Source organism: Taurulus bubalis (assembly GCF_910589615.1).
Source record: "Taurulus bubalis genome assembly, chromosome: 16".
NCBI lineage: Eukaryota > Metazoa > Chordata > Actinopteri > Perciformes > Cottidae > Taurulus > Taurulus bubalis.
Genome location: NC_136604.1, coordinates 12,718,066 through 12,745,323, shown reverse-complemented (window position 1 = coordinate 12,745,323; position 27,258 = coordinate 12,718,066). Strand labels below are relative to the sequence as shown.

The following is a 27,258-nucleotide window of genomic DNA, read 5'->3' as shown; positions in this document are numbered from 1 at the left end:
TCGTCTTTGTTGTAATAGTCTGTGGTTGTAATGTGTAAATATAAATTCAATGCAACATTTAATTCCTCATGTGCATACCTATGTATGGAAAAATAATAAGCTGTGTCAGGATAACCCTGATGGTGTCCACTTCAAAACACAGCTAGTTGCACGGCTAGATTCTCCTGCAGCTCCCACAGCCAGACAGTGACGGCACTGAGCTTTCTGTGGTGTGGAATACTTAAACACCTTGTTGGGCTTTTATCGATATTTGAATGTATGTGGTGATGTGTGCAAGCATTTCTTAAACGCTAAAGGTTCACTCAGCCGCTGGCTCTTCATGGCTGACTGAGCATTTTCCACACACGTGCGTGTACACGCACACACAGAGGCCCTTGCATGAATCTATGTTCATTAAAGACAAAGGCACAGTGGCTTAAATTAAGCTTAAAACACTGATCCCGACCCCCCCCCCCCCCCCCCCCCACACACACACACACACACACACACACACACACACACACACACCATATAGCGCTATGCATTCATGTTTTTTAGTTTCAGAATGTAGTGTAGTAAAATACGTTATCGAGGTGTGTGTGTGTGTGTGTGTGTGTGTGTGTGTGTGTGTGTGTGTGTGTGTGTGTGTGTGTGTGTGTGTGTGTGTGTGTGTGTGTGTGTGTGTGTGTGTTTTTAATGGAGGCAAGTCTGATGCTCCCAGGGCACAGCTCTGACCGTCAAGCAACCGTTTCCCTTGTTTCCATAGTAACCACTGTCCAATTACTGCTGCCGCGCTGCAGTGGCTGTTTCGGTAAGATGGAGCCACTTCCACGCTGCATGTGTACACGCTTGTCTTAAAATGCGTCAGTGCTTGTGTGTGGCGATCAGAGACTCTTTCTTGTACGGCTGCCTGTCGTCTCTTCATCCAGATGTCTGTACTGAGAGCTTCTCCTCCCTCACCTCCCCAAACAGGCACCATCTCACTCTGCTCAGCCGCTTGGAGAAAAGAAAAATCCCTCACTGATGTAGCAACTTGCAGCCACTCACGATACCCCACCTCCTCCTTCGTCTCCTCATTCCTCATCCCTCCCCCGCCATGTACACACACACACACACACACACACACACACACACACACACACACACACACACACACACACACACACACACACACACACACACACACACAGACTTATCATGTGATTCACTTGCTGCACCACCATTGGTTTCTCTGATCGTGGCGTGTGTCCAATCAGGGCATAAGCCTGGAGATCAACATAAGCGAAGCAGAGCAGCCTGGCTGATGCTCTTAGAGTCACAGAGGGAGGGAGGGAGGGAGGCAGATAAAGGCATACAGAAATATTATAGTAAAGGGGACGGTTCAAGAACAAACTAAGAGAGTTTGTTGTTAGTTTTTTTTTTTTTTTTTTTTTTTAAAGGGAATATGCTAAAAGAGAGAATTAAACAGGAAACCTGAAGGAACAAAGAGCCAAGCGAGGAAAGCACAAAAGGAGAAGGTGCAGGAGCTGCGCTGACAGACGAGTCCCTTATTGTGGCTAATGCTAAAGCTAACTGTCCACAATCAGCTGGACCACTCTTCCTTGGAGCCATCTGCTTCCTAATTCCAGCCATCCCTTTCTCCTGGCGGGCGCTAAAAACTCCGTCTCTGGCAAAAGCACGAGGATTCACCTGTCACTGTGGAGAGTTTCACACCACACTTGGAAACATGGAGGTGACATGTAAGTAAGAATGGAAAGAGAGGGAGAGAGAAAGAGTGGTTTTTAATTAGCATGGATGGATGGATCAAAGGGAGGTGGTTGTAAAGGAGGAAGAGGGACTGTTTGTGTTATTGCCAGGAGGAGGAGGAGGAGGAGGAGGAGAAGAAGGAGGAGAAGAAGGAGGAGGAGAAGAAGGAGGAGGAGGAGGAGGAGGAGGAGGAGAAAAGGCAGGGATGGAGAAGATGGGACAGGGGAAGAAAAAGAGGAGGGACAGATGGAGCTGTGTAGACTCAGCGAGGCGTAAGCAGGTTCGACAAGGACCCAGATCACAGCCTTCATTAACCCACACACGCATAATCTGCTAGATTACAATTTCACCAACACACACTCACTCATCCACATGCATGTATACTCACCTACCCCCATCACCTCCAGGCTTCGTTCGTGCGTGTGCGTGTGTGTGTGTGTGTGTGTGGGGGGGGGTTGGGCTTTGTTGTTGTGAATGGGATTACTCCACAACACCAACACCCACCGTTTGTCACCAGAGGAATTGGATGCCACTACTACTGATCTCCTCCACTCCATTCTGTCTCTCAGCCTTGGATGAGCTTCAACCAATGTTTTAGCCAGAGGGGTTTGACTCGGGATCAGAGTGGGGTCAGCCCCAGGCTGCAGAGCAGGAGTCTGTGAAACACTGCCAGGGCCTGATTCATTTGTTTTGGACAATACACAGTACAATTGTATTTACTTTCTGTGCTTTTGAACCTGGCTTTTGACTAGATGACCTACTATAATAAATTGTACTGAATTATTCAGAAGATTAATAAATCAGTTGATTGACAAAAAAAGCATTCTATAGCAATTTTGATGAGTGCTGAATCATTAGTCATTCATCAAAAGAATCAGTTTGCTTGTTCCACTTTCTCAATATATAGATGTGTTTCTTATTAAATTGGCAACGGTATAAAACAATTTGAAAATGTTCTCTAGACATGTCGCGGCAGTTTTTCACAATTTTCTGACATTTCAGCAACAAATGATTCATTCATCTAAACATATATACAAATTAGAGGAATAGTTTGATGTTTTTGAAGAGACTGTGTTTTTGGGGGCGACTGTGGCTCAGTGGTGAGCAGGGTCGTCCTTCAATCAGAGGATCGGCGGTTCGATCCCCGGCTCTGCTAGCCCATGTCGATGTGTCCTTGAGCAAGACACTTAACCCTAAATTGCTCCAGTAGCTGCGCCTACGGTGTATGAATGGTTGATAATCCTGATGTGGCACCTTGCATGGTAGCTCCTCTCATCAGTGTGTGAATGATGTCGGAAGACTAAAAAAAGCATACAGGTCCATTTACCATTTACTAAAATGAGAAGTTTGATGCCATTCCAAATATGTTTGTTCAGTGGGAAGCTATACTCTGACTGGAAACAATGAGAAAACAATTGCCTGGCTCTGTCCAAAGGTAAATAAATACATCTGCCAGCACCTCTAAATTAACATGTTGTATTAAATTAATTTTAGTCTTTAGTTTATAACAAAACCAAAATGTAAAAATGATCTTGTACTGGGGTGCTGGACTATTTCTTGGCGGGCTAGGCGAACTCCAGCTCCATATTGAACAGACGGATACGAAGAATGACATCAATCTTCTCATCTAAGATTTGGCAAGAAAGTTAACAATAAAAATAAAATGACAAACTATTCCAACAGTAAAACAATACACATTGGTTGCAGCTCTGTTGATACTGTTTCCAATCCTACATGGCAAGCCCAGTTCAGTCACTGAGAAAAAACACCGTTGTGTGTGTCTGTACCAGTGTCCTGGAAAAGTGCCCTTGAACCTGGTCCCCCAGCACTTCAGCTAAATAAAGCAAGCACAGATGTGAAGCAAAGCTGATTTTTGTTGGTGTTTGACATTTCTGCTCTGGCCTGAGGTGATCCAGAGGAGAGTAGATAATCTGCTTTGTTCAACCATGTTGAAGATGACCTGTCCCATGTGGGATTATTAACATGACGATCCTCAAAAGCCCCAGCAACTGCAGCAGAGCAACCCCTTCATTAACCATCTTGCATCATTTTATGTTTGGCTATGAAAGAATATGACTGTGTGTTGAGATGCCACTCTAGTTTTATTTAATGCGGATCTGCCGCAAATCAATTAAGGAAGCTTAATGCAAATCAATGCAAATGACTTCTGGCTCTGCTCTTTAGCAACGGGACAGTTCCTCCACTTTGCCAGAAGGTTAACATGCACGCATACATGATTAATGAAACGGGTGTGTCTGTTGTGTCACGTCAGAAGTGATGCGGCTATGATCATGTGAGTGCGGGTGCCAATGGTTTTGGGTGGATGCTGTGTTTGGATTCCAGAAATCACCTTGGTACAGTTGAATGACGGCGCTGCACACGCTGTCCTATGCCAACAACTGTGACTGCTGCTGCCGTGCTTTGCATGAAGCAGTACATCTATGACTCGTATCAGGACACAGTAAACCAGCCCCTCCCCCACTCCTCTTCTGCAAAGAGACCCGCTGTTTTCCTTTTCCATACTGGTTGTATTGACCTCTACAACCCTCTAGATCTTTCCTCTCTCTGTCCTTCCCTCAATCCCTTTATAGCTCTTTCTCCTTCTCTTCCTCCTGTGGTCTCTCTCCCTCTTTTCCTCCTCCTCCTCATTCTAGTCTCTCGACCCCCCCTCCACCTCTATTGTTGAATTCAGACAGGCTATTTATATCTTTCTGCCTGGCTGCCTCACCTCCCACTCCCTTAACAAGGTTTGTTATTATTATTATTATTATTATTATTATTATTATTTATTGTTTCTGCACATGTATGTGTGCGCAATCGGACAGTGCGTGACTGCGTCTGTACATGGATCGCAATACATTGGTGTGGTTGTGTTGTAGGGGTGTGTGTGGTTTTATCATTTTGTTTGGGGTTTTTTGTACACGTTTGTGAAGCAAGAGCACAGTGTGAATCCCAAGCTGTGTGTCTACGTAGAGACTTGTTTATTTTTCTTCTGTGCATTAGTTTGTTGTGTGTGCGTGTGTATGTGTTTGTGCGTGTGCGCTTAAGGGGGATCTCTGATCTCAGGCAGCATTGGCCCACTCGCACTTAGAGCGCAGAAGCTCCGCTCGCTAATCAGACCAGAGAGATCAGCAACCATTAGCATCAAACCATCAGTTACATGAGCAGAGATGCAGAGCTAACATTTTGTTTTGTTGTGCTTCGAGATAATGATACCCTTGTCCAGTCTTCACAGCGGCTCACTGGAAATCAGCCGGATTTTGATGTAGTTATTTTTCATTTATTTACGGATATTTCTTTATTGATTGGTCAGTGTGCATTTCTTTGATGTGTTATAGTTTTGTGCACATAATTCCACATAGTATATCTTTTAGATTCTCCTTGCAGACAATGAAAAGTCTTCACAAAGGGCCTTGTGTTTGAATATGACTGCTGTGGACCTCGTTATTAGTATTGTAAAAACATTTAGTTGAATCTGGGTTTAATTTGAAGCACTCCCTTCATTAGTATGAGGAGGATGATGCATGTAAGGAAAATATCCGATACTCAGAAGTTTTCTGTTTGGGGGTCACGGTGTTTCTCGATAGTCAACCTTGCCTCACACGAAAAGTAAAAACGTCGGCTGGGCCAAAGCAACACTCTCATGAATTAAACTGCTTTCTTTGAGTCTTGCCAAGCGCACGAAAGTGAGAAGTCTTGTGCAGAATGAAAAGCAGCACATAATTACACAAAGTAGCTGACTAGCTCCATAACCCTGGATGCCACATCAGACCCTGGGTCCCGTTGCGCATGGAAATAAGCTAATTTTCTGCTAAACCTGGTGGGAAATCGGCATAGCATCCACTGTTACGGGTTGTGCAGCTCTCCTTGAACCTCAAAATGGGTTTGCTCTTTGCAATGTCAAACTTTTGGTGTGAAAGGCCTGCATAGTTTCTCTTTGTATTATTCACGAAGAATTTGACTGACCTTTTTAGACCACTTCAGATCCAAAAAGGAATTAAAGCTGATATTTCAGTTATCATTTCTACTCTGCAATAAGTGCAATATGGGTAGACTCTTGCATAGGGATTGTTCCAGATGGCAGTTATTATATGAAATATAATTAAATAATACCTGTTTTGATGTCCTTGAATGGATGTTTAATCACAACCAATTTACTCATCCCCCTGGGACAATTAATGCAGAACGTTCATATTTTTCCTGCATCAACCGTGTCATAATAAAACACTCATTAATGCAAAGCTGTGCACAAGCCAAGGTCGGAACTTGGCTTTAATCAGCATTTCTTGACTTACAGTAAGTGGCGATTTCCCAGGCGAATTGCTCTCTAGTCATTCACATGCGCCTCACATGGAGCGTGTTTTGTTTAAAAGAAGCTCCTCTGACAGTGTGTCTGGGCTTGCAGTGCTAGCACTCTAATAATGGCAACAGCAGCTCGCAGCAACGCCGGCGTCGACCCTGCATCACTCATGTGGAAGGAAGAATAGGATCGATGGAGGGAGGTCTCCAGGTGTATTGTGTGGATGTGGGAATTTACATGGCTCTAGTACAGTGCCCCTTAAAAACATGCCTGTTCAGAACTGGTTGAATGCTTGGCCTGTGGTGTTGCAGTTCATACAAAGAGTTTCACACTCAACACTGTGCTTCCTTGAGTCCTCAACAATACACCTGTCATGACATAGTTGCGTTAGTCGCCCAAGTCACAGCTACACACGGTCGGAAACGCCAGTGAAATACAGTCTGGTTGAGGAAAAAACACCAGAGGCCGACTTGAGCCGCTTGCTGCGGACGTCATGCTGGACTCGGACTGCAGACTCTGAAGTTTATTCATATTGAACTTGTCACGTGTCAAAATTGCACCAAATTTGCCAAAAGCACTCCCTTAGTTCCGCGGCAATACAACCACCAAGTGTGAAGTAGATCAAATGAGCGGTTCTCAAGTTAAGCAAAGGACACCTTGCTTTGTTTCAGTTGTGTGTGTTGGTACTTGTTCATACTGTATAATACATGTCAGTGAGGGATGGATTAGTAGGTGTGCAGTGCGGCGTTGAGTGTGCATATTTCTCTTACCTTTTAATACAGTAGGTGCTGTTCTATGTAGGACAGTAATACTGTCAAACAGGTCCCTAAGGCATTCAGAGAGAAAAGAGCTGCTTTTTACTGTGCTTTAAAGTTACATTTACCTCTTACCACTCTATTTTTTTATTGAAATACTCAAATACAGCGACTTCTTACATTCCAGCTGTGGGGGGTAGATACATAATTTAAATTTTAATGGATGAAAGTAGTGCCTTTCCACTGAGTTGCTCTTTGCAGACTTGACAAAGAGCCATGATGGGGTTGTCAGGAGAGTCTAACAAGAAAAGCTGAATATGCTAAATCTAATCTTGGAATCTGTCTGCAGTGTTCACTTATTGTTATTCACCTTCTATGCATTATGCTGTGAAAGGTCATTACTAGGGTTGCATATTTTCAATGCCGATTCATCCTTTTGTGTGTAAAATGCAATGAACAAATGAAAAATGCCCAGAAACATGGTTATGTTTCAAATGACATGAATACCCAAATGTATTCACTTTACAATTGTATAAAATGGAGAAAAAGCAGCCAGTCCTCTCATTTTATAAACTGTCAGACGGAGATCTGTGTTTTGTTGTGCCTCGCCAAAATGTCCTCTCACACAGACGTCTTCCTCCTCCTCCTCCTCCTCCTCCTCCTCCTCCTCCTCCTCCTCCTCCTCCTCAGAATTGCTTTTCAACCCTATTTTTAAGTTAGTAAATAGGACCAGACGGGAGGCAGCATGTGGCAAAGAGCTGTCCTTGTTGTCGTTTGATGATGTCATAAGTGTTGTCATTCCTCAGCGGACGTTCTTTCTCTGAAGAGAAAAAACCCAGCAGTTTTTACTTCATACTATACTATGCCTTTTAATGACATTTGTTGACATACAATGACCTTTTTCAACATGCTATACGATTACTTTTTTTTTTTTTTTTTTTTTACATTTTATAACTTTTTTTTCTTTTTTCCACATACCATCCTATGACTTTTTACATTTTTCAACATGCTATGACTTTTTTTTAAATTTCAGCATACCATAGATGGGTTTTTTCGACAGAGAGCAAAAACGGCACAGTTGGCATTGTTGGCATAGATAAGTGTCACTATCATTTCGTAAACAGAAACCATAAGTAAACAACATCTGTTGCCGTTATAGTGAGTGGACAAACGAGTCTCATCTTAAACCTGTCAATACTTGATTTGTTCAAGTGTGGATTACACACTAGTACTTCTGGTTCAATATAGTTTAATGTATAATACAATCTAATTATTAACAACTGCAGATTTGCTTGGTATTAAAACATAAAGCTTCAACCACAGTTTTGTCATCTTTTCTGTCCTGTCAGCTTCCAAAAACCTTATTTTTTCATCTTTATTCGATGTCTTTTTATCGGTTTCTAAATTTAATTGAATACAACCCATAATAGAAGCACTTCTCTTTCTATACAGATTATTAGGAGATGGGCATACTTTTATTTTTTGTCCATCAGTGTGGCATTGTTTTATTTTGAATGGCATCGTGGTCAACTTTGAAGGAGATACTTATCAATTGAACATGGAACATGCTGGCAGGGAGGGAAAACGTAATTACCATTTCAAACCCAGGGAAATGGATTCCCTGTATTCTCTTTTTCTACTTATTATTCAAAAAAATACAGGCACTCGGATAGAAATGAACAAGTGTGCATCTGGGATGAGGCTTCCTTTTGTATCTAGGCAAGCAAAAAAAAGGGTCAGTATTTCACCTTTACTACCATCTAAATTTAATAAGCACTTATAATTCAAACAAAGCCAACATCTAATTAATAACATTGCAGGAATACGCAAAATTCAACCAAACTGCAGGGAGGGGAGCACGCGGTATCTACGGGAGGGGAGCCCTCTTAGCGGCGATAGCAACTCTAGTTCAGCCTGCACAAACCCCAGCGGCGGGACTCACCAGGGTGGTGGAGCTGCTAACTTGCACACTGTACTCCCGACGAATCAATCTCCTGGTGGAGTCAGACTGTCAAAGTGCACACGGGCAATGGATGTGATGTATTATTGACACTCCCTCGGTACAGCACTACTCCTTCGTTCTCTGGACTGAGGGCTACAGTGACTTACTATTGCCTCTCGAGGAACAAGTATTACCAGAAAGTACGGGCCAGACCTGGCTGGTTGACAATAAATATCTCTGCCACACAATACATTGACATATTAACATCAAAACTTCTTACTTCTTCTCTCTCTTTTGATAACGTTAGTTAATAATTAATAAATGGCCAGATCTTACATGTTACACCTTTTTTAGACTCATTAACACACCACAATGCTCAAATTATCACCATGTGATATGGACTTTTTGATTGCTTTCAGAGAATATCAGCAAAGTCATTATTCTGTGATTAGCATCTTATTTGCCCATCAAAGTGCTTCTCCAGCACAATCTCCAGATTTCCCCGCCCAGGCTTGAGGGACGGGTGAGCATTTGACTGACAGCTGGTAAATGATGTCATTAGCATCCCTTTTAGGTAAATGGAACAGCGGCGAGCCGGCGACAGTCGATTGGTCGGAGAGGGAGGGAGGTAATCTGTTACGGCTGTTGCGCTGTCGATGATGGATGGTGGGGCTACTCCAGGAAGAAGGAACTGCCCAACTGTCCTGTTTGAGGAGAGACAGGAGAAGAGGAAAGTGAGGGTGGAGGAGTATGGCAGGCGAGTCGGTGTGGCCAGCTCTTCATTACGTGTACTAGACGGCTCATGGGACAGCGGTTAATTACTTTTCCTGACACTTGCTCTGCTGTCTAGCTCTTTCTTCAAAGAGCTACAAGAAAGAATGATGGCCTGTTGTCTGGAAGAGATTACGTTGCGTGAGACAGAATGTAGAGAAAGACTGAAATGCGGGTGGACAAGATGCATTAGAAGAGATTAATCTTGGATCGGCAGCTAAGACAGTGGTTCTCAAACTTTTTCTGTCAGGCCCCACTTTGGAGGAAGAAAAATGTTCGGGCCCCAACAAAATTGTAACAATATGGTCCAACCTTTTGTGACTCCTCCATCTGTGCTTTTTCAAATAATAGAATAAAGAAAATTGAAATCCCTTTCAAGTAAATCAGATTGCTCCATCAGACAAAAACTAAGAACATGTGTGATCACTTTGTTAGAACAATGCAAATAAAGTTCTACCTGTGCAAAAAATAACTAATATTTGGCAAAAAGATTACCTATTGTCGCTGCAAATAACCTGTTTTGCACTGAATATATTTTCAAGATAATAACAATAACATTCAACCTGTACAAAACAAAATGAGTGCAGATGTGTGAGCCATCACGTTGTATCGGTATTAGTGGCTGCAGTGAGCTGCTTTCCTCTACAAATAATTTTAAAACGGGGTTGTAGATTTGATACGGCCGCTCTCAATTCATGCTCAATGTTGAGCTGAGATCTATATTCTGTTTTGAGAGACGCAACAGCAGAAAAACCGACCTCATGGAGATCTCACGGAGGTAGGCTTTCAGCAAAACGCCAAGAATCGGCAAGTCGCGCATGCGTAACCTGTTAACGGCATTTCGCAATTTATTTATTAATGACGTTTTATGTCCGTGTACTTTTGTACTATATAAAGTTATCATGTTCATGGGGTAGAGTGGTCGTCCTGAAACCACAAAGTTGCAGGTTCGATCCCTGTTCGCCCCATAGTTTGCATGTATACCTCCACGCCCCACTAGAGGGTCGCGCCCCACAGTTTGAGAACCACTGGGCTAAGACAATGAACTGTTCTGCACTTAGATCACCTGAAGTGCAGCCGAGATGCAGTACAAAACTGAGCCCTGCAAAGTTTGTTCCTGCGCTGATGTCATCTCACCTCTACCAAGGTGCTCTATGAGCAATCAGCCGATGAAAAAGAAGGATGAACATAAAATATTCATAATGCCCCTCCGCCCTGTTGTGAATTGTCCATGTGCTCGTATTAAATGTGATGAATATTCGGGGTGTTAATTAGCATGAGTGCAGCCACATGGGCCAACAGAATTGTTTTTCTTCCGGAGACATGACTGCAAACAAGGCATATTAATGAACATTCCCCTGGGATGGCTCCGCTGAAACACCAGGGCTGGATGGCAGTCGGTCTCCAGAGAGCAGGCGGATGTTGGAAAGCGAGCTGCGTTAAAAAGCTCATGAAATGAATTTCAGGCCACAATGTTGGGGTTCTGCAAATGGATATCAAAGCTCATTCTTTGTTCTACAATTTCCTTTATTTTTAAATGGCTTCTTGAGGAAACGTTTTCTTTCTAGACACATTGACAGACCATTAATAATTTTAATGGGGAAATAAATTAGTTTGAGGCTTAATTATCAGGATTATATGAGTGTGTATGTGTGTGAAAATGTATGAGAGGCAACTCCATGAAGTTGTGATTGAAAGTAGTGGATAGGAGTGATGAATCTCTCATAGCATGATTGCAAGCTGTGGCTTCATCAATGTGTCTGCTCATTTTTCAGGAGGAGGAGGAGGAGCCTAGAGGTTGTACATCTGATGATAGTTGGACACCTGTTTCTCCCCATGACAATGTGGCATTCACATTACAGGGAGAATACAGAAAACAGCCCTCCATGGAGACAAAACCACCAGAGTTAACTGGCAAGCGATTTTAGTTGAGGGAGGAATGGGCAGCTGTTTTTATGGATGGATAAACCAAAGGAAAGATGGGAAGGGACGGACCCAAATTAATGAAAAATAAAAATCTTCAGCTCGCAGTCTAGAACAAGTCCTCATCAATGGGGAGGGAATGTGTCAACCCTCGCCCTCTAGTGGTTGGTTAGTCTTCTGTGTCCATTACATGGTTTCCGAATGATTTTATGAGGTTAATATTCTGCACAGGGCCTAGAGCAGCACTTCTTTTTTTGTCTTCCTCTTTCAAAGGGGAGTTGAAGGATGTACTTGTGCTGAGTCACTGATGTTCTGCATTAACTTTTGTGCCAGTCAAGTTTGGATCACACGTAACAGGACCTCATGTGCACAGATGTGGGTCTGAGTCTGAGCTTTGCAGGTTAATTCAAGATTCAAGATGTTTTTATTGTCATATGCACAGTTAACAGACAGTTACGCTGTACAATGAAAATCTTACTTTGCTAGGTCCTCCTTCCACACAGAATTACAATAATTTAAAACTTAGGGTGAAATCAGACTACACAGGGTCAAAATCTAGACTCTGCAAGCGATTCTTGACTATAATGATTCTAATAGTTTGTCATATCTGGCCACAAAATGTACTAAAGCTGATTTCATAGCTCCGCTGGTGTCAAAAAGCCACATGCTTGCTTCTCTAAATACTTCTCCAGTTGACCCAACCATCCTATTTTCTGTTGCCGTTGTCGTGCATTTATTTTTTTTGAAGGTCAATTTGTTGCCCTTTTGTTAGAAAACACAGTATGATTACTGCCTCTGAACATATTTGCATTCCAAAAGATAATTCCTGGAAAATGTTATTTTTCTCAGTATTTTTTTGCAGTGAGAGTGTTAACGTCAACCTTTTATCAGATAACAAGTTATAAATGGTTTCATCTATTTTTGTGGCAGCAGCAGTATCTCAAAAGGGGACTTTGAGCCCAGACCTATTCTTAATGCATTTTTTACACAGCGAATGCAATGCTGATTCAAAAGGATTATCCTCCTTTGGTTTTTAGTGCTGGGTGGTGGTTGATGTTGTTCATATTTAATTTTTGGCAGCTCAATTCATCTGTTTTTAATGCTTTCACCCCTGGCTTAATCTGACTAGTGAGAGTTCAGAGGTTAGCAAGTTGATGAGTAATCGCCTTGCAGTAAACTTAAACGGCAAGAATAATATTACATAACACTGTTTGGCATCTTAGCTCACTGGGTTTTGGCATAGTTGAGGTTGAGGAGCCCGGATGAAAGGGAAGAATACAGAAAAGGAGAACACACCAGCTATCAGGAAAATCCAAAAACATCTCCGTACATACAAACACACAAAACTCATCCTCACCTTAAACTCTGAGTCGACGTAGTGTGAGGAAATGTTTGCAGAGGATTGAAGTTTGTGTGTGTCCTCAAGCATTTCATTAACAAGGCACGCAGATAAAAGAGAAATGCAATAGTCGAATCAAAGACAACAGAAGGGAAAACAAAGTATATTTCTCTCTGTCACCTCGGTATGATCTGATCCAGTGAATCAGCATCTGCAGGTGGCTGCTAACAAGGCTGATCCATAATCGGGGCTGCTTGTCACGTCTACCCTCACACCTCCTGCAGTAATTCGAACAGCGCTGCTCAAACTTGCTTGAGAAATATTATGAAGCCGAGCGAGGTTTGTTTTTATAGCCAAATATCACATATAGTGCATCAGCAGGCCCACATCGATCATATCTCTTTGAATTATATTAGTGCTCAAATTCTAACGAAGCAGACTGCAAATCAGATTGTAAGAGTGCAAAGCTACATGGAGGCAGCTTAGGACTCATTTCCGGAAGCTCAAGTGTGTGTGCATAAGGATGAGGAGCTAAAATATGAAAGTAATATAGTGCAAGTATGACTGGATCATAAACAGATCAAATGTATGAACCATTTTGACAATTTACCAGAACTGCATATTACTTATTTAACCAATTTATTGAGAAAATTAGACGTTGTTTTGTTAATTTTCACCAGCTAACTGTTTTCTAATTGTATTCCTTTTTTATTTCCGTAAACATAAGATTTCCTCTTCAGTCTGATTGTGGTCTGGCAGTTGAGAGGATTGATATTGTTTGTTCACTGCTGATGATTTGATATTCCCACACACAGTTCTGTGTGTATGCTTTAATTATCCCTTGACAGCGATGCATAAACTGCAGGCAAATTGATTTAGACATAGAAGTATCTTTCCTTTTGTATTCTCTACCTTAGTTGATCACAAAGACCCCTCAAGTGGGATTGATGACTTGGAACCCCACTCATGTCATGCTTCTGCAGCCACAGCCAGACTAATGGTTTTAGCTAGCTGGGGAATTAAAGGCAAGTTCTGTCATGCAATTCTCTGATTCATGATACTGAGCCTAACAGTTGACTAGCTACTGTCGAATTATTATTCTTAGCTCTTTTCCTCCTAAAGCTGAGTGCACCAGACTGGATTACAGGCTCAAGTTCTGAAAAAAAGAAAGAATAATCCTGTCGGGAACTGAACAGGAGTTTATACGCTCCCCTTACCCCCGTAATGGGGATGGGGTTAGTTTTAACCTCCGGTCTGTACTGATACACACTCGCACTCACACTCTCTCTTTCTTGACTTTAAGTATGTTTGTGATCTGCTGCTACCTTATGAACCATCCCGGCCCCTCAGGTCATCTGGGACGGGTCTACTTGCTGGTCCAAGAGTCAGAACTAAACATGGAGAAGCAGTGTTCAGCTTTTCTGCTCCAAATATCTGGAACAAGGTTCCTGAAAGCTGCAGGTCTGCTGAGAGCCTCAGCTCCTTTAAGTCCAGATTGAAGACTTTTCTGTTTGCTGTTGCCTTTAATTGATCCAGATTCAATTGCTGCATCTCACTACTGCATTTTTATTTTGCTTTTTGACTGTTTTAATGTTTTCTCAACTGTTTTAAATCCTGTTTTCTCTGCATTATGCTTTGAATCGCCTTGTTGTTGAAATGTGCTATACAAATAAACTTGCCTTGCCTTTCTACACCATGTGTGGATCTTGCATCCATGATGATCTCACCGTGCCCTCCTCTGCCTCTGCAGGTAATGCAGGTGGTGAGGGAGCAGATCATGCGAGCCCTGACTCTCAAGCCTAATTCCCTGGACCAGTTCAAGAGTCGTCTGCAGAACCTGAGCTACACCGAGATCCTGAAGATACGCCAGTCCGAAAGGATGAATCAGGAAGACTTCCAGTCCCGCCCCATCCTGTGAGTCAAGCCATCAATAACCATTATGATGACACATTTGTCAAAGGGTTGTATTGTTTGCCCGAAGTGTCCCACAAAAGGTTGTTGGGAAGTCAATATGGCAACAAATTGCTGGAGTTAATGTGAATACCATTGGCTGTATTCATTTATACTGTAGGTCTGACAGCTCTGTTCAGTAAATCCACTATGAATACAAGAAAAAGTGAGACTTTTTCTGTAGCGTTGAAGGAACTGCTCAGTGATATTCTCTTCTCCTCCACTACCTAAACAGGTCTTAAAACTCAAATGAGGACATCATTTGCATCTACAAAAAAGTGTTGTGATCATTAATATGCTTGTAATTATAGTTTTTTCACCTTTTCCATTTGGAAACCAAATGCCAGCTACTGACATAAAGCAGGTTGCTTTTGTGCTCTCCTCATGATTGAAATATGCATGAGATTAAAATTGTCTGCAAATGGCATTCCCATCCCAGTGAATAGTCTATTAACGACTCTCCAGCTCACAAAGCATGGAGTCTGTAATAGATCATTCATGGACTGATCATGGTTGCAGGGCCTATTATGGAGAACATTGTTTTGTCCTGCCTGTATTTAATGGAGTAGCTAGCACTATTGGAAAATTGCTTCACAGAGAGAACTCGTCTCTCTGAACAGGTATCAATGCTGAGCCAACGGCTTATTGAATCGATATTGGAAGGGTAGAGACCAAACTTTTAACGAGCCAATTGATCCTATTGTAGAAGGAACAGAATAACAAAAGCAAAGGGGTGTTGCGGAAAATGTACCCAAAAATAATTTAATTATCATATTCACATTTTGAATTATGTAACAAACACGATTTAATGCGTATAACATATTGTATTTCCTGTATTTACTAGGAAATACAAGAGTATAGTAGAATGCAACAAGTCCACACCCTCAGGCTGAAACAGATGCCAAAATGAAAAAGCGCATTTAAACATTTGATAACATTTGATCACAGACTGACTGTTGGAAAGCATCACATACTGAGTCTCTCTTCAACAACGTGAGACTACCCGAGGTTGGAATTTTCCTCGAATCAATACAGCAGTCATGACTTGCAAACATAATGAGAAGAGCATGTCAGACTGCAGAGTTAAAGGAGCTCTGTATCGCCTGCTACAAGTGCTTTCTGCTATCAATTAACGTAGAGAATGACTTTGGACATCAAAGGAAGGTGAAGAGGCGTCGGATCAAAGCTCTGTCTCCTGTAGAGCATCTTTTTGTCTTATATTTCATATTGAATCTTTGAGGTATACCTGCTTTAATTCGTATAATGCAGTTCTTTGTGATGCAAGTAGAAAGTTTTGTATTTACTGAAAGTCGCTTGCACTAAAAAAATCAAATCGACACCACATAAATTCATGCAGCAGGTCAACTCAGAACTGCTGATGATACACTTCTGAGAAATGATTAATACACAACTTAATTGAAATGCAGTCCCCAGAAAATTAGGATGAAAAGTGGTTATAATGTAATTCATTATTGATTCACTGCTCCACTTGTGCATACATATTTGACTGATATACTGGTGTAGGTACTGTACATTTCTACAAAGCTGGAAATAGTTGTTTTGCCTCACTTCTTTAATAATTTACCTCATACCAACCAGAGTGCTTCCTTTATAGAGGTTTACCAGAACAACGCCTCAGCCCTTTAATTAAATTGTCGGTCATTTTCTGCATTTGCTGGAAATAATCAGATCAAATTGAACCTGGAGCTGCTTCCTAAAAGGGGAAAGCTGCCAAACCATCTGACAGTCTTAGATCAGTCTCCTGTGTCTAGCTCAGCCAAAAGAATAGTCCGAGAGGCAGTAAAGCCGAGTCATCATCATCCATCCTACCTGCAATGAGCCACACCTTTCCCCCCAGCTGCTTCTTTAAAGACGCCAGAGTGAAGGTCCGACCACCGATCAATGTAATGACCGGAGTCACTGATGAGGCAAACGCACAAGACTGCCGGGGTGAGACAGATGAAGGGAGATGAGGGCGGATGAGCCCGAGGAAGATGAGGGAGAGAAAAAAGGACAAAAATGTGATCAAGAACACCAGCAAGGGGAAATACAAGGAAATTATTGTAATGCAATTCTTTTATGTGACAAAAAAAAAGCTGAAGTCCTGTCAAGGTCTGCCTGTTTCTAAAGAAAGGAAAAGAATAAAAGGTAAATTGTAAGAGAAAAGACTTGAGTATAATGATGAGAAATAAAGATGGGGAGCAGCAGTGCTGCTCGGGCGGATAATATAAATAATGTATGTTGACTAGTGCTCTGTGCTCCACATTCATAAGCAACACATGCATGTAGAAGCATGGGATAAGGACAGCCAGAGCTAAGGCAGCACAGATTCCCATTGATCAGCCTTTTGGGACGCTACATGACATACTTCTGATTGTGTGAACATGTGCATGCATGTGTGGAAGTATATCTGTGTATCTGGCATTCTGTGTTCCCTCCTGATGGCCGTAATCCAGGGGATTGTGATGAATACTGCACACTGCCAGAAAACCTAGGAAATTTTAAAGCGATTCACTTCCAGATCTCGGAGCATCTTGCACCTCACTGTTGCCCTGCTTTCCACATCTGGAACGATGTGGTTTATAGAATTTAGATATTTCTCTTAATTAAACCAATAACATGTTCATCTTCTGTTTCTCTAAAGGGAGCTGAGAGAGAAGATCCAGCCCGAGATCATGGAGTTGATCAAACAGCAGAGACTCAACAGGTTGTGTGATGGAACCTGCTTCAGGAAAATCAGTAGTCGCAGGAGGCAAGGTGAGACACCCAGCACTCACAAACACGCATACATCCACAGATCATAACCACACAGGCATGGGAATTCACATCTCCGCGTGCTGTGTTCACAAAGGTAATCCATCCTCTCTAGTTACCTCTGTGTGTTTGTTCATCCCTCCTCTCCACACTCATCGACTAGACTCCCACAGGAAGTGTTATCACAGGAGATCTTTGAAACTCTGGCCTGCTGTGGACCTGCTGTCATGATGGTCCACACTTATTTCTCTGGCTTGGTAGTGAAAATGTTAAAGCAGTGTATGTTTGGCTGAAACATAACATAACATAGACTATGTGTAGGTTACTTTCAGATGATATCTTGAGATGTTCACATGCTAGCCATAATATGTAGGAAGCAAATGTCCATTTGTCTATGAATGCACACTGCACACACTCTTTTGACTTGATGTAGTCTAGTATTGATAATATTCTTCCCCAGTGAAACAGCAGAGGAGACGGGCAGACGGATAGAAAGGGAAAAATCAGCAGCCAGTATCCCATTAGGACCGTATTTATTAATTTGGCATAATATCAACTTTCACACTCACTGCAACTAAAAAGAAAGGAGGGATGAAAGAAAGATAGTACCTCTAGCAATAGCAGCATTTATATGGAGTGAAACTGATTTCATAATGGTCACAAATTTGTATTATATGAGTTGTGTGTAATTTGGGGTATTCACAAATACGTGTTCTAATCTATACACGAATACCAAGAAATTTAAATATGTGAAAATAGTCTTTAAAACTACACACGAAACGTAACCTGAACCATGACTATCATGCATTTTAGACATGATCTGTGAAGTTGAAGTTAAGGATCTGTATTTAAAATCTGAATATTTAATCAGGGTGTGTATTTGTAAAACAGTTTTACATATGTTCAAATTGCTTGGCATTTGTGTGTCTGGATTGGAACGCGCATTTATGAAAACCCCAAATTATGCACCAGTGGTTGACACATTTGTGACCACTTTGAGATCAGTTTCGCTCCATAAATGTATAATATACCGTTCCTCCCTCAGAGAGAATTTAATCCGGTTTAAACTTGAACCCTTCATTCTTATTTCCTCCTTCTTTTACTTTCCTTCACCCCTCCCTGTCTACTTCTACCAATACATGAAATAAAAAACCCAGTGACAGACCCAGGTTGTAAGTTGCTTTGTTGCTATTGCATTGTTGTCATCAGCTTCCCAGCAGGAACTGTACTTCCTATAAGTCAATTCAAATTGAGCACAAGCAGATGGAGTGTTTCCTAATGACACCGATGCATTCTGGCGTTTGGAAGCCTGGTCACGATTTGTCTTGGCAGCTGTCATCCAGATGTTATCAAAGCTGAATTATAGAAACAAACAAAAAAACTGAAAAGGAATGGAGTGCAAAAAAAGGATTTGAAGAGATGTTGCAGGGCAGATGTGCAGGTGCAACGCACCGCCCAGATCGAGCATCTAATGGTCTTCACTGCGTGTGGTCGACTGATTTATGCTAGTTGGGCTTTTACTCCGCGACATGCTGGGAGTAGTCTCATATTACCATATCACGGCTGTTACTTTGGAGATCCTTGTCAAAGGAATGGAGGACACGTGCATACGAACGCATCAGCACACATACTAAACACAGAAATAAAAGAATTAGCCATGCAGGAGCAGTACACCCGCACACAGCCGTACAAACGCAGTTCAGGAGCCTCACTGAATTTAATTTGGCAAACTAGCCAGTCGGGTCACATCGGCTTTAATCTGCTGCACCGGCACGCTGACTGTATGGGAGTCGTCTGCCTGCTCCAAGCTAGCTGCAGCTGTCTTTGCCGCTGAGGACTCTTGATGGTGTCGAGGACATGCTGCTTCTCCACAACGCTCTCCTTTTTTATTTGGTTTGTTTGTATTTTTTCACATTGTGCATGTGTGAATATATTATATACCCCTTCATGTGCTTCTTCATGCATCCATTCCCCTCACTCTCATCTCACTTTCCTCCACCCATATGCATATATCCTTCTCTCCCTCTCTTCTCCTAGCCTTTGTTCTCATTCTGGTACTTAAACGCAGTATATCTACGCATTGACAGTGTGAAGAGCACTTTGTCTTGCAGAATTTAGGCAAGGTGTATAAGAATAAAAGAAGCCCTCCAGCAAGTGTAATTGTCATATGGGGTTTACATAAAATGATTGGTGTCCTTTTTCTCTTGTGGTTTGACTTTAACAATACTTCTTAATTCTATCTTTTTACATGCATACAATGTGCTGCCCTCCTCCTTCCCTCTCTCCTTCTTCCACTTCTCCCTCACCATGTTGTATGAATTCTCAAAGTCCTCCAGCCTGCAGGGACTCGAGCACATTTATCAAATATTAATTTGACTGACTTCAGTGCAGATGACACTTCACTCTACCTTCCAAAGTGCTGTTCTGCCCATTACAGGGGGTGCTTCTCTCTAAAAGCTCACGTTGATAGTCTCTTGAAGCTTGGAAGAAAAAGTGTTACCTGTGCAGTCCTTTAAGTGCAGCTAACTTGGGGCTTAGAAGAGTGTACCTTGTATAAAAGCTGCACTAAAGCAAAAATAAACTTGGTTCTCATCAACAACCATGTTGTTCACCCTTATTTTAGCAGCTGAATCCGACAAATATAGTTTGAAAGATCACAGAATTAAATTCAGTCCAAGATAGAAATACAATGTCTTGCAGTCAAAGGAAGAACATGTGCTCTTGTGTGCAGAACACATCATCAGATAAACTGAACAGCTGATGGCATCTCCTCCCAAAACACTTCTCCCCTCACAGCCGCTGCACACATCTCTATCCACTGCCCTTGGACACTGCACCAGCCTGGCAAAGGCAACTGTCTATTTTCAGCAATTAGGATTTGGACTGTGCCCCCCATGCACACGCCAGTCAGACCTCCTCAGTCTGTGCCCACTCCCTGCCAGCTCAGCTCTGTGCCCACCTTGGCAGGGAACCACTAACGAACACCGGGGTGGCCACAGAGGCCGAAGCTGCACTTTACAGACACAGCTGGTAGTTACAGGCTGCTGGAGGATTACACATCACTTCACCTAGAGAAAAACACACTCAACTCACCATCACCAGTTCTGGATTTTTGAACATTTGATGTCAAATTATGTCCAGCCTTTAACCAAACCTGACCATGATATTATAATACAATATATTCGAAGCGCTTTCTTTCTCTTTCTTCTTTTGTGAAACTGTCTCAATAACATGAAGTATCCACTTGCATTAGGTAGTAACGCTCCTTGTCAAGGCACTAAAACATTACGTCTCAAAATTGCTTCTCATTTTAGGAAGTGTGTGTGTAATATTTTACTGGTGACAAATGCAAAACCACTGAGTACAGTCTCTAAAAGACCGGGAAGTTGCATCCTCGCCTTTTTTTTGAAAGAGTCTCAAAAAGTGGATAAGAAAAGCTTTTAAAGCTTTTTTTTTTAAGCTCCAATTACTAACTTGTAAACGGAGCCTTTTATTGTTTAAATGTAACATCAACAGACTTTTTTTTTTATTAAATGATCTGTTGTTGATGCTTCCTGTTGCCATTTGGAACCTCCTGCTTGTATATGTTTTGTTTTCCTGTTTAAAAGTAATAAAGTTTCATCAGGTCGTAGTTGAGGATTCACAGAGAAAGAAACGCTGGATGTCCTTGTCCTGTGATCTTGACTTCAGTGTGTGTGTGGATTGTTGTTGAATCATTATTAAGATGATGAAGGCCAGCCATCTGTATTGTTGCCCATCAAGATCCCTCCCTCATGCAGAACATCATGGCCCATCTGTGGATTTTCCTCAAGGCTGTTTTCTCTTTTTTTTTTCGGTCACAAATTTTTTTCCATGCTAATTTTCACTCGTTGATGACTCATACAATCCCATATGATGTTTTATGCCAGCCGCTGACTGAATTCATAATTCCCATCCTCTCTTTCTCCCTCCCTTTTTCCTCCCCCGTCTTCCTGTCTCCTTGTGTATTTCCCAGATAAGTTTTGGTATTGCCGTCTGTCTCCGAACCATAAAGTCCTGCACTACGGAGATTTGGAAGAGAGCCCTCAGGGCGAAGTGCCCCACGACTCTTTACAGGAGAAACGTGAGTGTCAATTAAAATTATTGATAGTCTTTACCCACTATTGTAACCCTGTATATATTTTTAATGCAACTCACAATATTCATTTAAATATGTATTTTCTCAAAGACAGCAGTCTCTATCCTCTCTGATAGTATACATAGCCCCAAAATATAGTGTCATTAACACTGACTGCTGGCTTTAAAGCTACAGTCAGTAACTGTGACCCAGGCATCATTGTTGAGAACATAGCAAAAACCAAGCATCGTCCATTCACCAGAGCAAACTTTTTTATTTTACAGCTCAACAGTACACTAAAATGTGTTTATGAAAACATCGAAGGGCAGAAATAAGCAATACAGGAACACAATCTTGATTCATATTTGATCAATGCTGCCTAGTTGGTTTGATTGGAGTTCACAAGCTTTACAAGCAGTGATTGGCAGCTGCATTAGAGACTCCTTGGCTCTGATTGGTTGTTTTTCTTTGGGTGCTGTATTGTAAAAGCACTAAGAAGGAAGAGAATCCTAATTCATATGCCTCTGCGCCAGCGACAGCTGTGGCCGGAGGCATCATGTTTTGGTACAAACGGCAGACTGAGGGGTCCATTCTTGTGAACTCAATATCTCAGGAGCAACTTGAAGGATTATTTTTCAAATTTGGCACAAACGTCCATCTGGACTCGAAGGAGAACTGATTTGATGGTCAAAGGTCACTGTGACCTAAAACAACATATTTATGGCCATAACTCAAGAATTCATGTGCTGATTATGAAAATGTCACACAAATAGATAATTAATGTATTATTCCCGCAAATGTCTATTAGGATAAAGTGATGACATGTTTAACAGACATGGATGTAAACTGAAACTTGACCGATGGCGGAGGAATACAACTGCACGGTGACAATTCTAGTTTCACATAATATTTATATCATGTATTGCTATCAGAATACAGTGACAGTTTGAGCAAATATGATAAAAAGCTATTTTTATTATAGTTACCAAATGTAGATTTAACAGTCAGTGTTAACATCAGTTTTACTTGCAATGACTGATCTGAGGAGAATTTTAACTTTTAATAACTTGAATAAACTAACCGCCCATCTGGGATGACAGTTGTAACAACGAAGTTGTTGTTGATGTTGTTGATGTTGTTGTTGTGGTTGTTAACTCACTTCTGTCCTCTCTGCAGTGCCTGTGGCTGACATCAAAGCTGTTATCACCGGCAAAGACTGTCCTCACATGAAGGAGAAGGGAGCCCTGAAGCAAAACAAGGTGTGTGTGTGTGTGTGTGTGTGTGTGTGTGTGTGTGTGTGTGTGTGTGTGTGTGTGTGTGTGTCCAGGCGAGAGAACGTGTGTGTGCGTGAGAGTTGCATAACATGATGTCAGTTACGTAATTTAGCTTTGAGAAATAACACAATAACTTGTGTCTCAGTGCTCAGCAAAGAAAGACTTTCCATCATTGCCATTGTGAAGAAATAAATCATAGACTATTTCTTAAGCTGAAGACAAGAATCCCACAAGAGCCTTTTCTGTGCTGTTTAAATTTGAAAGTAACACGTCGGCCTGCCCTTTGCAGTGCCTCATCCGTGATGAAAGAGCCATCTTGTCTGTGTACACATCAGCCTTTAGTCTCCTGCACTTTGCCCACCCCCCACCTGCGGGCCTCTGATATATTGGATCTTGGATAAATAGCCTTGAAGACAAAGCAGCACGCCTCCCCCCTGCTTTGTCTCCTTTATTACCCTGTCGATAAGCGCACCTTGTCTAGAGGAATGACCTGAGGGGGGTCTGCAGGCCGTCTAGCGTGCCCATCCCAGCCGATGTGAATGAGGACACAAGCACGACTCATTATTCGCTGTTACAAGGTCAGCCAAAGTCACCTCTATGCGCTCCAAAGCAGCGCTGGCATGTGGATCATTTGTGGGACACTCAGACCAAGATGGGAGGGTGAGGTGGCCAGCCGTGTTTCTGTAATTATTCCGTACACATATACACCTATGAATATGTACTCTGGAACATTTTTACTTTGCTCAATAACGTGCATGCCTTAAGGCGCAGTCGGCGTCTGAAACAAACAGGCGCACCGACCTGGAAGTGCAGTTTGCTCGTGGTCCGTGTGGCATTTTGCATCTCATCACTAACGCACACCTTCCATGCATTTAAAGGGAGAACCATCCAAATGACTGGAGGATGTGTGATAAGTGTGGCTAATCGCATGTTCTGCTGTATTTACTAATAGTCAAGAAATTTACAATGGATCCGATTTGCGTAAATAAATCCTCTAAAGAGCAGGTGCAGAATTGTGCAGCTATTAAGCACCAGTTGAGGTAAGGGAATAGAAGATTTAATTAAGCAGTATTTAATGGAAAACTCAATAATGGCAGAGAAACCACTGCAAGAAAGGGGGGCTGCACTTGTTTAGTTCATAAAAAAAAAACAGCAAAAAAAGAGCATTGATAAATTAGCACAATGTTACACCAAATAAAGTGCTTTGTGGGAATAAACTGGAGCTGCTAAAAGGCTTTTAATGCACCGTACAGCGGGGTTATTCTTATTTAATTTGGCTGCAGTTGTCCTGCAGCAGCTCTGTTTTAGGGGAGACAATGTCGTCCAGACTGAGATATCTCTGATTACATGGATTGTCAAGAAAGTTTGTACGGACATTCATGGTTCATATGTGCCTGTTCTACAGTACTTCCACAGTGGTCTACAGTAGACCAATGTGGACTTTTTTTGGAATACACCAGAAAGCATATCACATCATATTCCCAACCTCCTAAGGCATCAATATCTAGTATCTGAGGGCATCCCATGTATTTTTATCTTTGTGCTCTACCTCGCTGATGCCCGATGAGTTGATGTGCTGCTGATGTAACAGATGGTGACAAGACGTGTTGAGGAGAGGGAGATTGCATTGGTATGGCAGCATTGTGATGTAAAGCTCACCTGTTCTTCTTTCTTTGTTTGTCTCTCCATCCCACATTCTCCGTTCTGTCTCTGCACCATTTTCTCTTCCTCACTCCTCCCTCTCTGCCTTTCACTCTGTCCTCTCTCCAGGAGGTGCTAGAGCTGGCCTTCTCCGTCCTCTATGAGTCGGACGAGTATTTAAACTTTATTGCTCCTGACAAGCATGAGGTAAGCCAACAGTGACAACACCCTGCGGCTGTTGACAGTGTCAGATAGCACGAACACGAAGAGAAAGTTCATTTTTTATTTGTATACGAGTGCATCAGCAAGTGTTTGTCAGATATGTACTGGATATTATCACTTAACAGTATTTAAGTAGTTTATTTAACACATACATGAGTTTAATGAATTAATTATTAATTCATTAATGCACACTCATATACATAAATCATGTGTGTGCATTAATCTCAGCAATGTAAAGACAAACACTTAATACAGCTTTAAGCATTCAGAGACATAAAAAATTTGCAATTATGAGTGATGGATATGGACAAAAACACTTTCTATTAAACTCTTCTGCATTGTCCGTAATGGCCTTAAACACGAAGAGATATTCAAATTTTAGCTAATGATGGTAAACAAATGTATATTGCTGGCTGTGTATGTCATCATATCACCCACACCTATTTACATCTTGCTTGGATGACTTTTCTCAATTGACTTGATACTTGATGACTTGAACAAAACTATATTCATATATTGAACATAATCTTGTATTTTCATGTCACAAACTTCTCAGGATAATTGATGCCAGAAACTTTTTATACATTTTCTTGTTTAAAACAAAAGTTTGTATTTAGGACCAGAGAGGAGTACACAACGGCTCCTCTACAAACACAGCATGCTTTATTTGTGGATTTGGAAATATTTAGTTTGTTAGTTATGACTACAGAGTCTTTCTAATAGTACCGTTTTTGATTTAAAAACATGTGTTCTCCACCTTTGTCTATGTCTCTGCAGTACTGCGTGTGGACAGATGGTCTGAACGCCCTCCTTGGTAAGGAGATGACCAGCGACTACACCAAATCGGACATGGACACCCTGCTCTCCATGGAGATGAAGCTCCGGCTCTTGGATCTAGAGAACATCCAGATTCCTGAGGCCCCGCCCCCGATTCCCAAAGAACCTAGCAACTATGACTTTGTTTACGACTGTAACTAGACGGACAACCCCACGTGCCCGAACCCAAACCTACCCAGCGCCTACTGTACTCCCTGGACCAATTCCCTTTTCTTATAAACTGGAACAAAACAAATAAAACCATATAATGTAAAAAAAAAAATCAACTGTGACCCAACGAAAAAGGATTTATTGAACTCTTTTCTTCTTGCTTCTTGCTAGACTTCTATAAGAGAGAAAACGGTGCATATGAATAGGCTCGCTGCACTTGAGGGGACTCGGGTTTGATGCAAAGTCATCAGGTTGCCATGGAGAAGACACACCAGGAAGTATTTGTTTTGCCTGTCGTTGGTCGTTCGCCGTCTTTTTCCTCACTCTCCTCCTGCGTCTGATGTTTTGAGACATTCACTTCTTCTTCTCGACCGAAGGCACCTGCATTCCTTACGCTTGAAGAGTGTTGTAGACAAATGTTTAGAACTCTATCTTCCTTGTTGTCCTTTTTTATGTTGACTTTATTATTTTTCCTCAGGGCTTCTTTGGAGGGAGGGATAATGGTTGTGTAGTTCAGGATCAAGGAGCAGTGGGGTTTGTATTTTTGTCGTCACCTTTCCAGCAGTATTTCCTGTCACATTCTCACTAACAGTATTTGGGCAGCTAAATGTTTTCCAAGAGGCTGAAAGGAAGTTTGAAGAGGAATACTTCATGAAATCGTCTCTAATATCTGCTCTGTTCTGCTACACTTGTACTGAAGACTGTTAGAATAAGTCAATCCTTAAAATAAAGGCACTGTACTTTCGTAAAAACATTTTCTTTTAAATAGTCAAACGTTCATGTTACTATCCCAGTGCTGCTTATTGCATATTGTACACAACTACAGAGAAAACAACCGTAAAAGCACCACCATTGTGAAAAACATACAAACAAACTCGTCTCTCCCTCATTTGAGTGTCTCTTGTTGTAATGACTGCTGTACACAACATTCCTAAGCAATATTTAAGCTTTTTGTTTTGTTTATCATGTTTAAGATGGTCATAATTTAGGGATTTTAAAATTGTGAATCTGCCTAGTAGTTTGTATTACAAAGAGGATATTAGTGTTTTGGTCAAGGGAAGTTGTCTTTTGTGTGTTCAAGACTATATGGCCTCAAAATCGAAAGTGTATGTACTTTTTTAATTTAAAAACAGATCATGGTTATTTCTAGTATGATTTATATATTTTCCCCTTCCTATTTAATAACGTCGGATGTTTTTCTTTAGGATTTTTCAAAGCCCCTCAAAACTGCTGTTTACATTAAAGATTTAAGAACTGTACCTCCTTTTTCCTTCGGTTCCTATCTTTATTCATAAACCACATTCACTTAAAGGGTCATACCGGTGTTTTGAACATGCAGGGGAAAAGTTAGTGCTGGATCAAGAACAGCAAAACTTCACAACATTGCTTGATTTCCCCTATTTAGTTACACGATATTGAGTCATTTGTGCTAATTCAGTGCTCAAATAGACTTGTGTGGACAGACTTGTATAGGTGTTGTATAGGTTAGGACTTTTATCATCTTAAAGGCAATTTTGTTTGCACAGAAAATCAATTAAAACATAATGAATTAACTGTATCCAACAATCCCCCATGCATT

General features: G+C 41.6%; 1 protein-coding gene across 2 annotated transcripts in view; it reads left to right on the top strand.

The window, feature by feature from the left end:
• elmo1 (engulfment and cell motility 1 (ced-12 homolog, C. elegans)) overlaps positions 1–27,258 on the top strand; it is a gene marked incomplete at its 5' end in the record, with an annotated part of 68,162 nt that extends 40,904 nt beyond the window's left edge. For both annotated transcript variants that reach the window (XM_079231998.1, XM_079231997.1), the window contains 6 exons: positions 14,506–14,669; positions 17,350–17,462; positions 21,454–21,561; positions 22,732–22,814; positions 24,600–24,677; positions 25,470–27,258. In XM_079231998.1, coding sequence (XP_079088124.1) covers positions 14,506–14,669; positions 17,350–17,462; positions 21,454–21,561; positions 22,732–22,814; positions 24,600–24,677; positions 25,470–25,670 — 747 coding nt within the window. In that variant the 3' untranslated portion in view covers positions 25,671–27,258. The remainder of the gene's footprint in view (positions 1–14,505; positions 14,670–17,349; positions 17,463–21,453; positions 21,562–22,731; positions 22,815–24,599; positions 24,678–25,469) is intronic.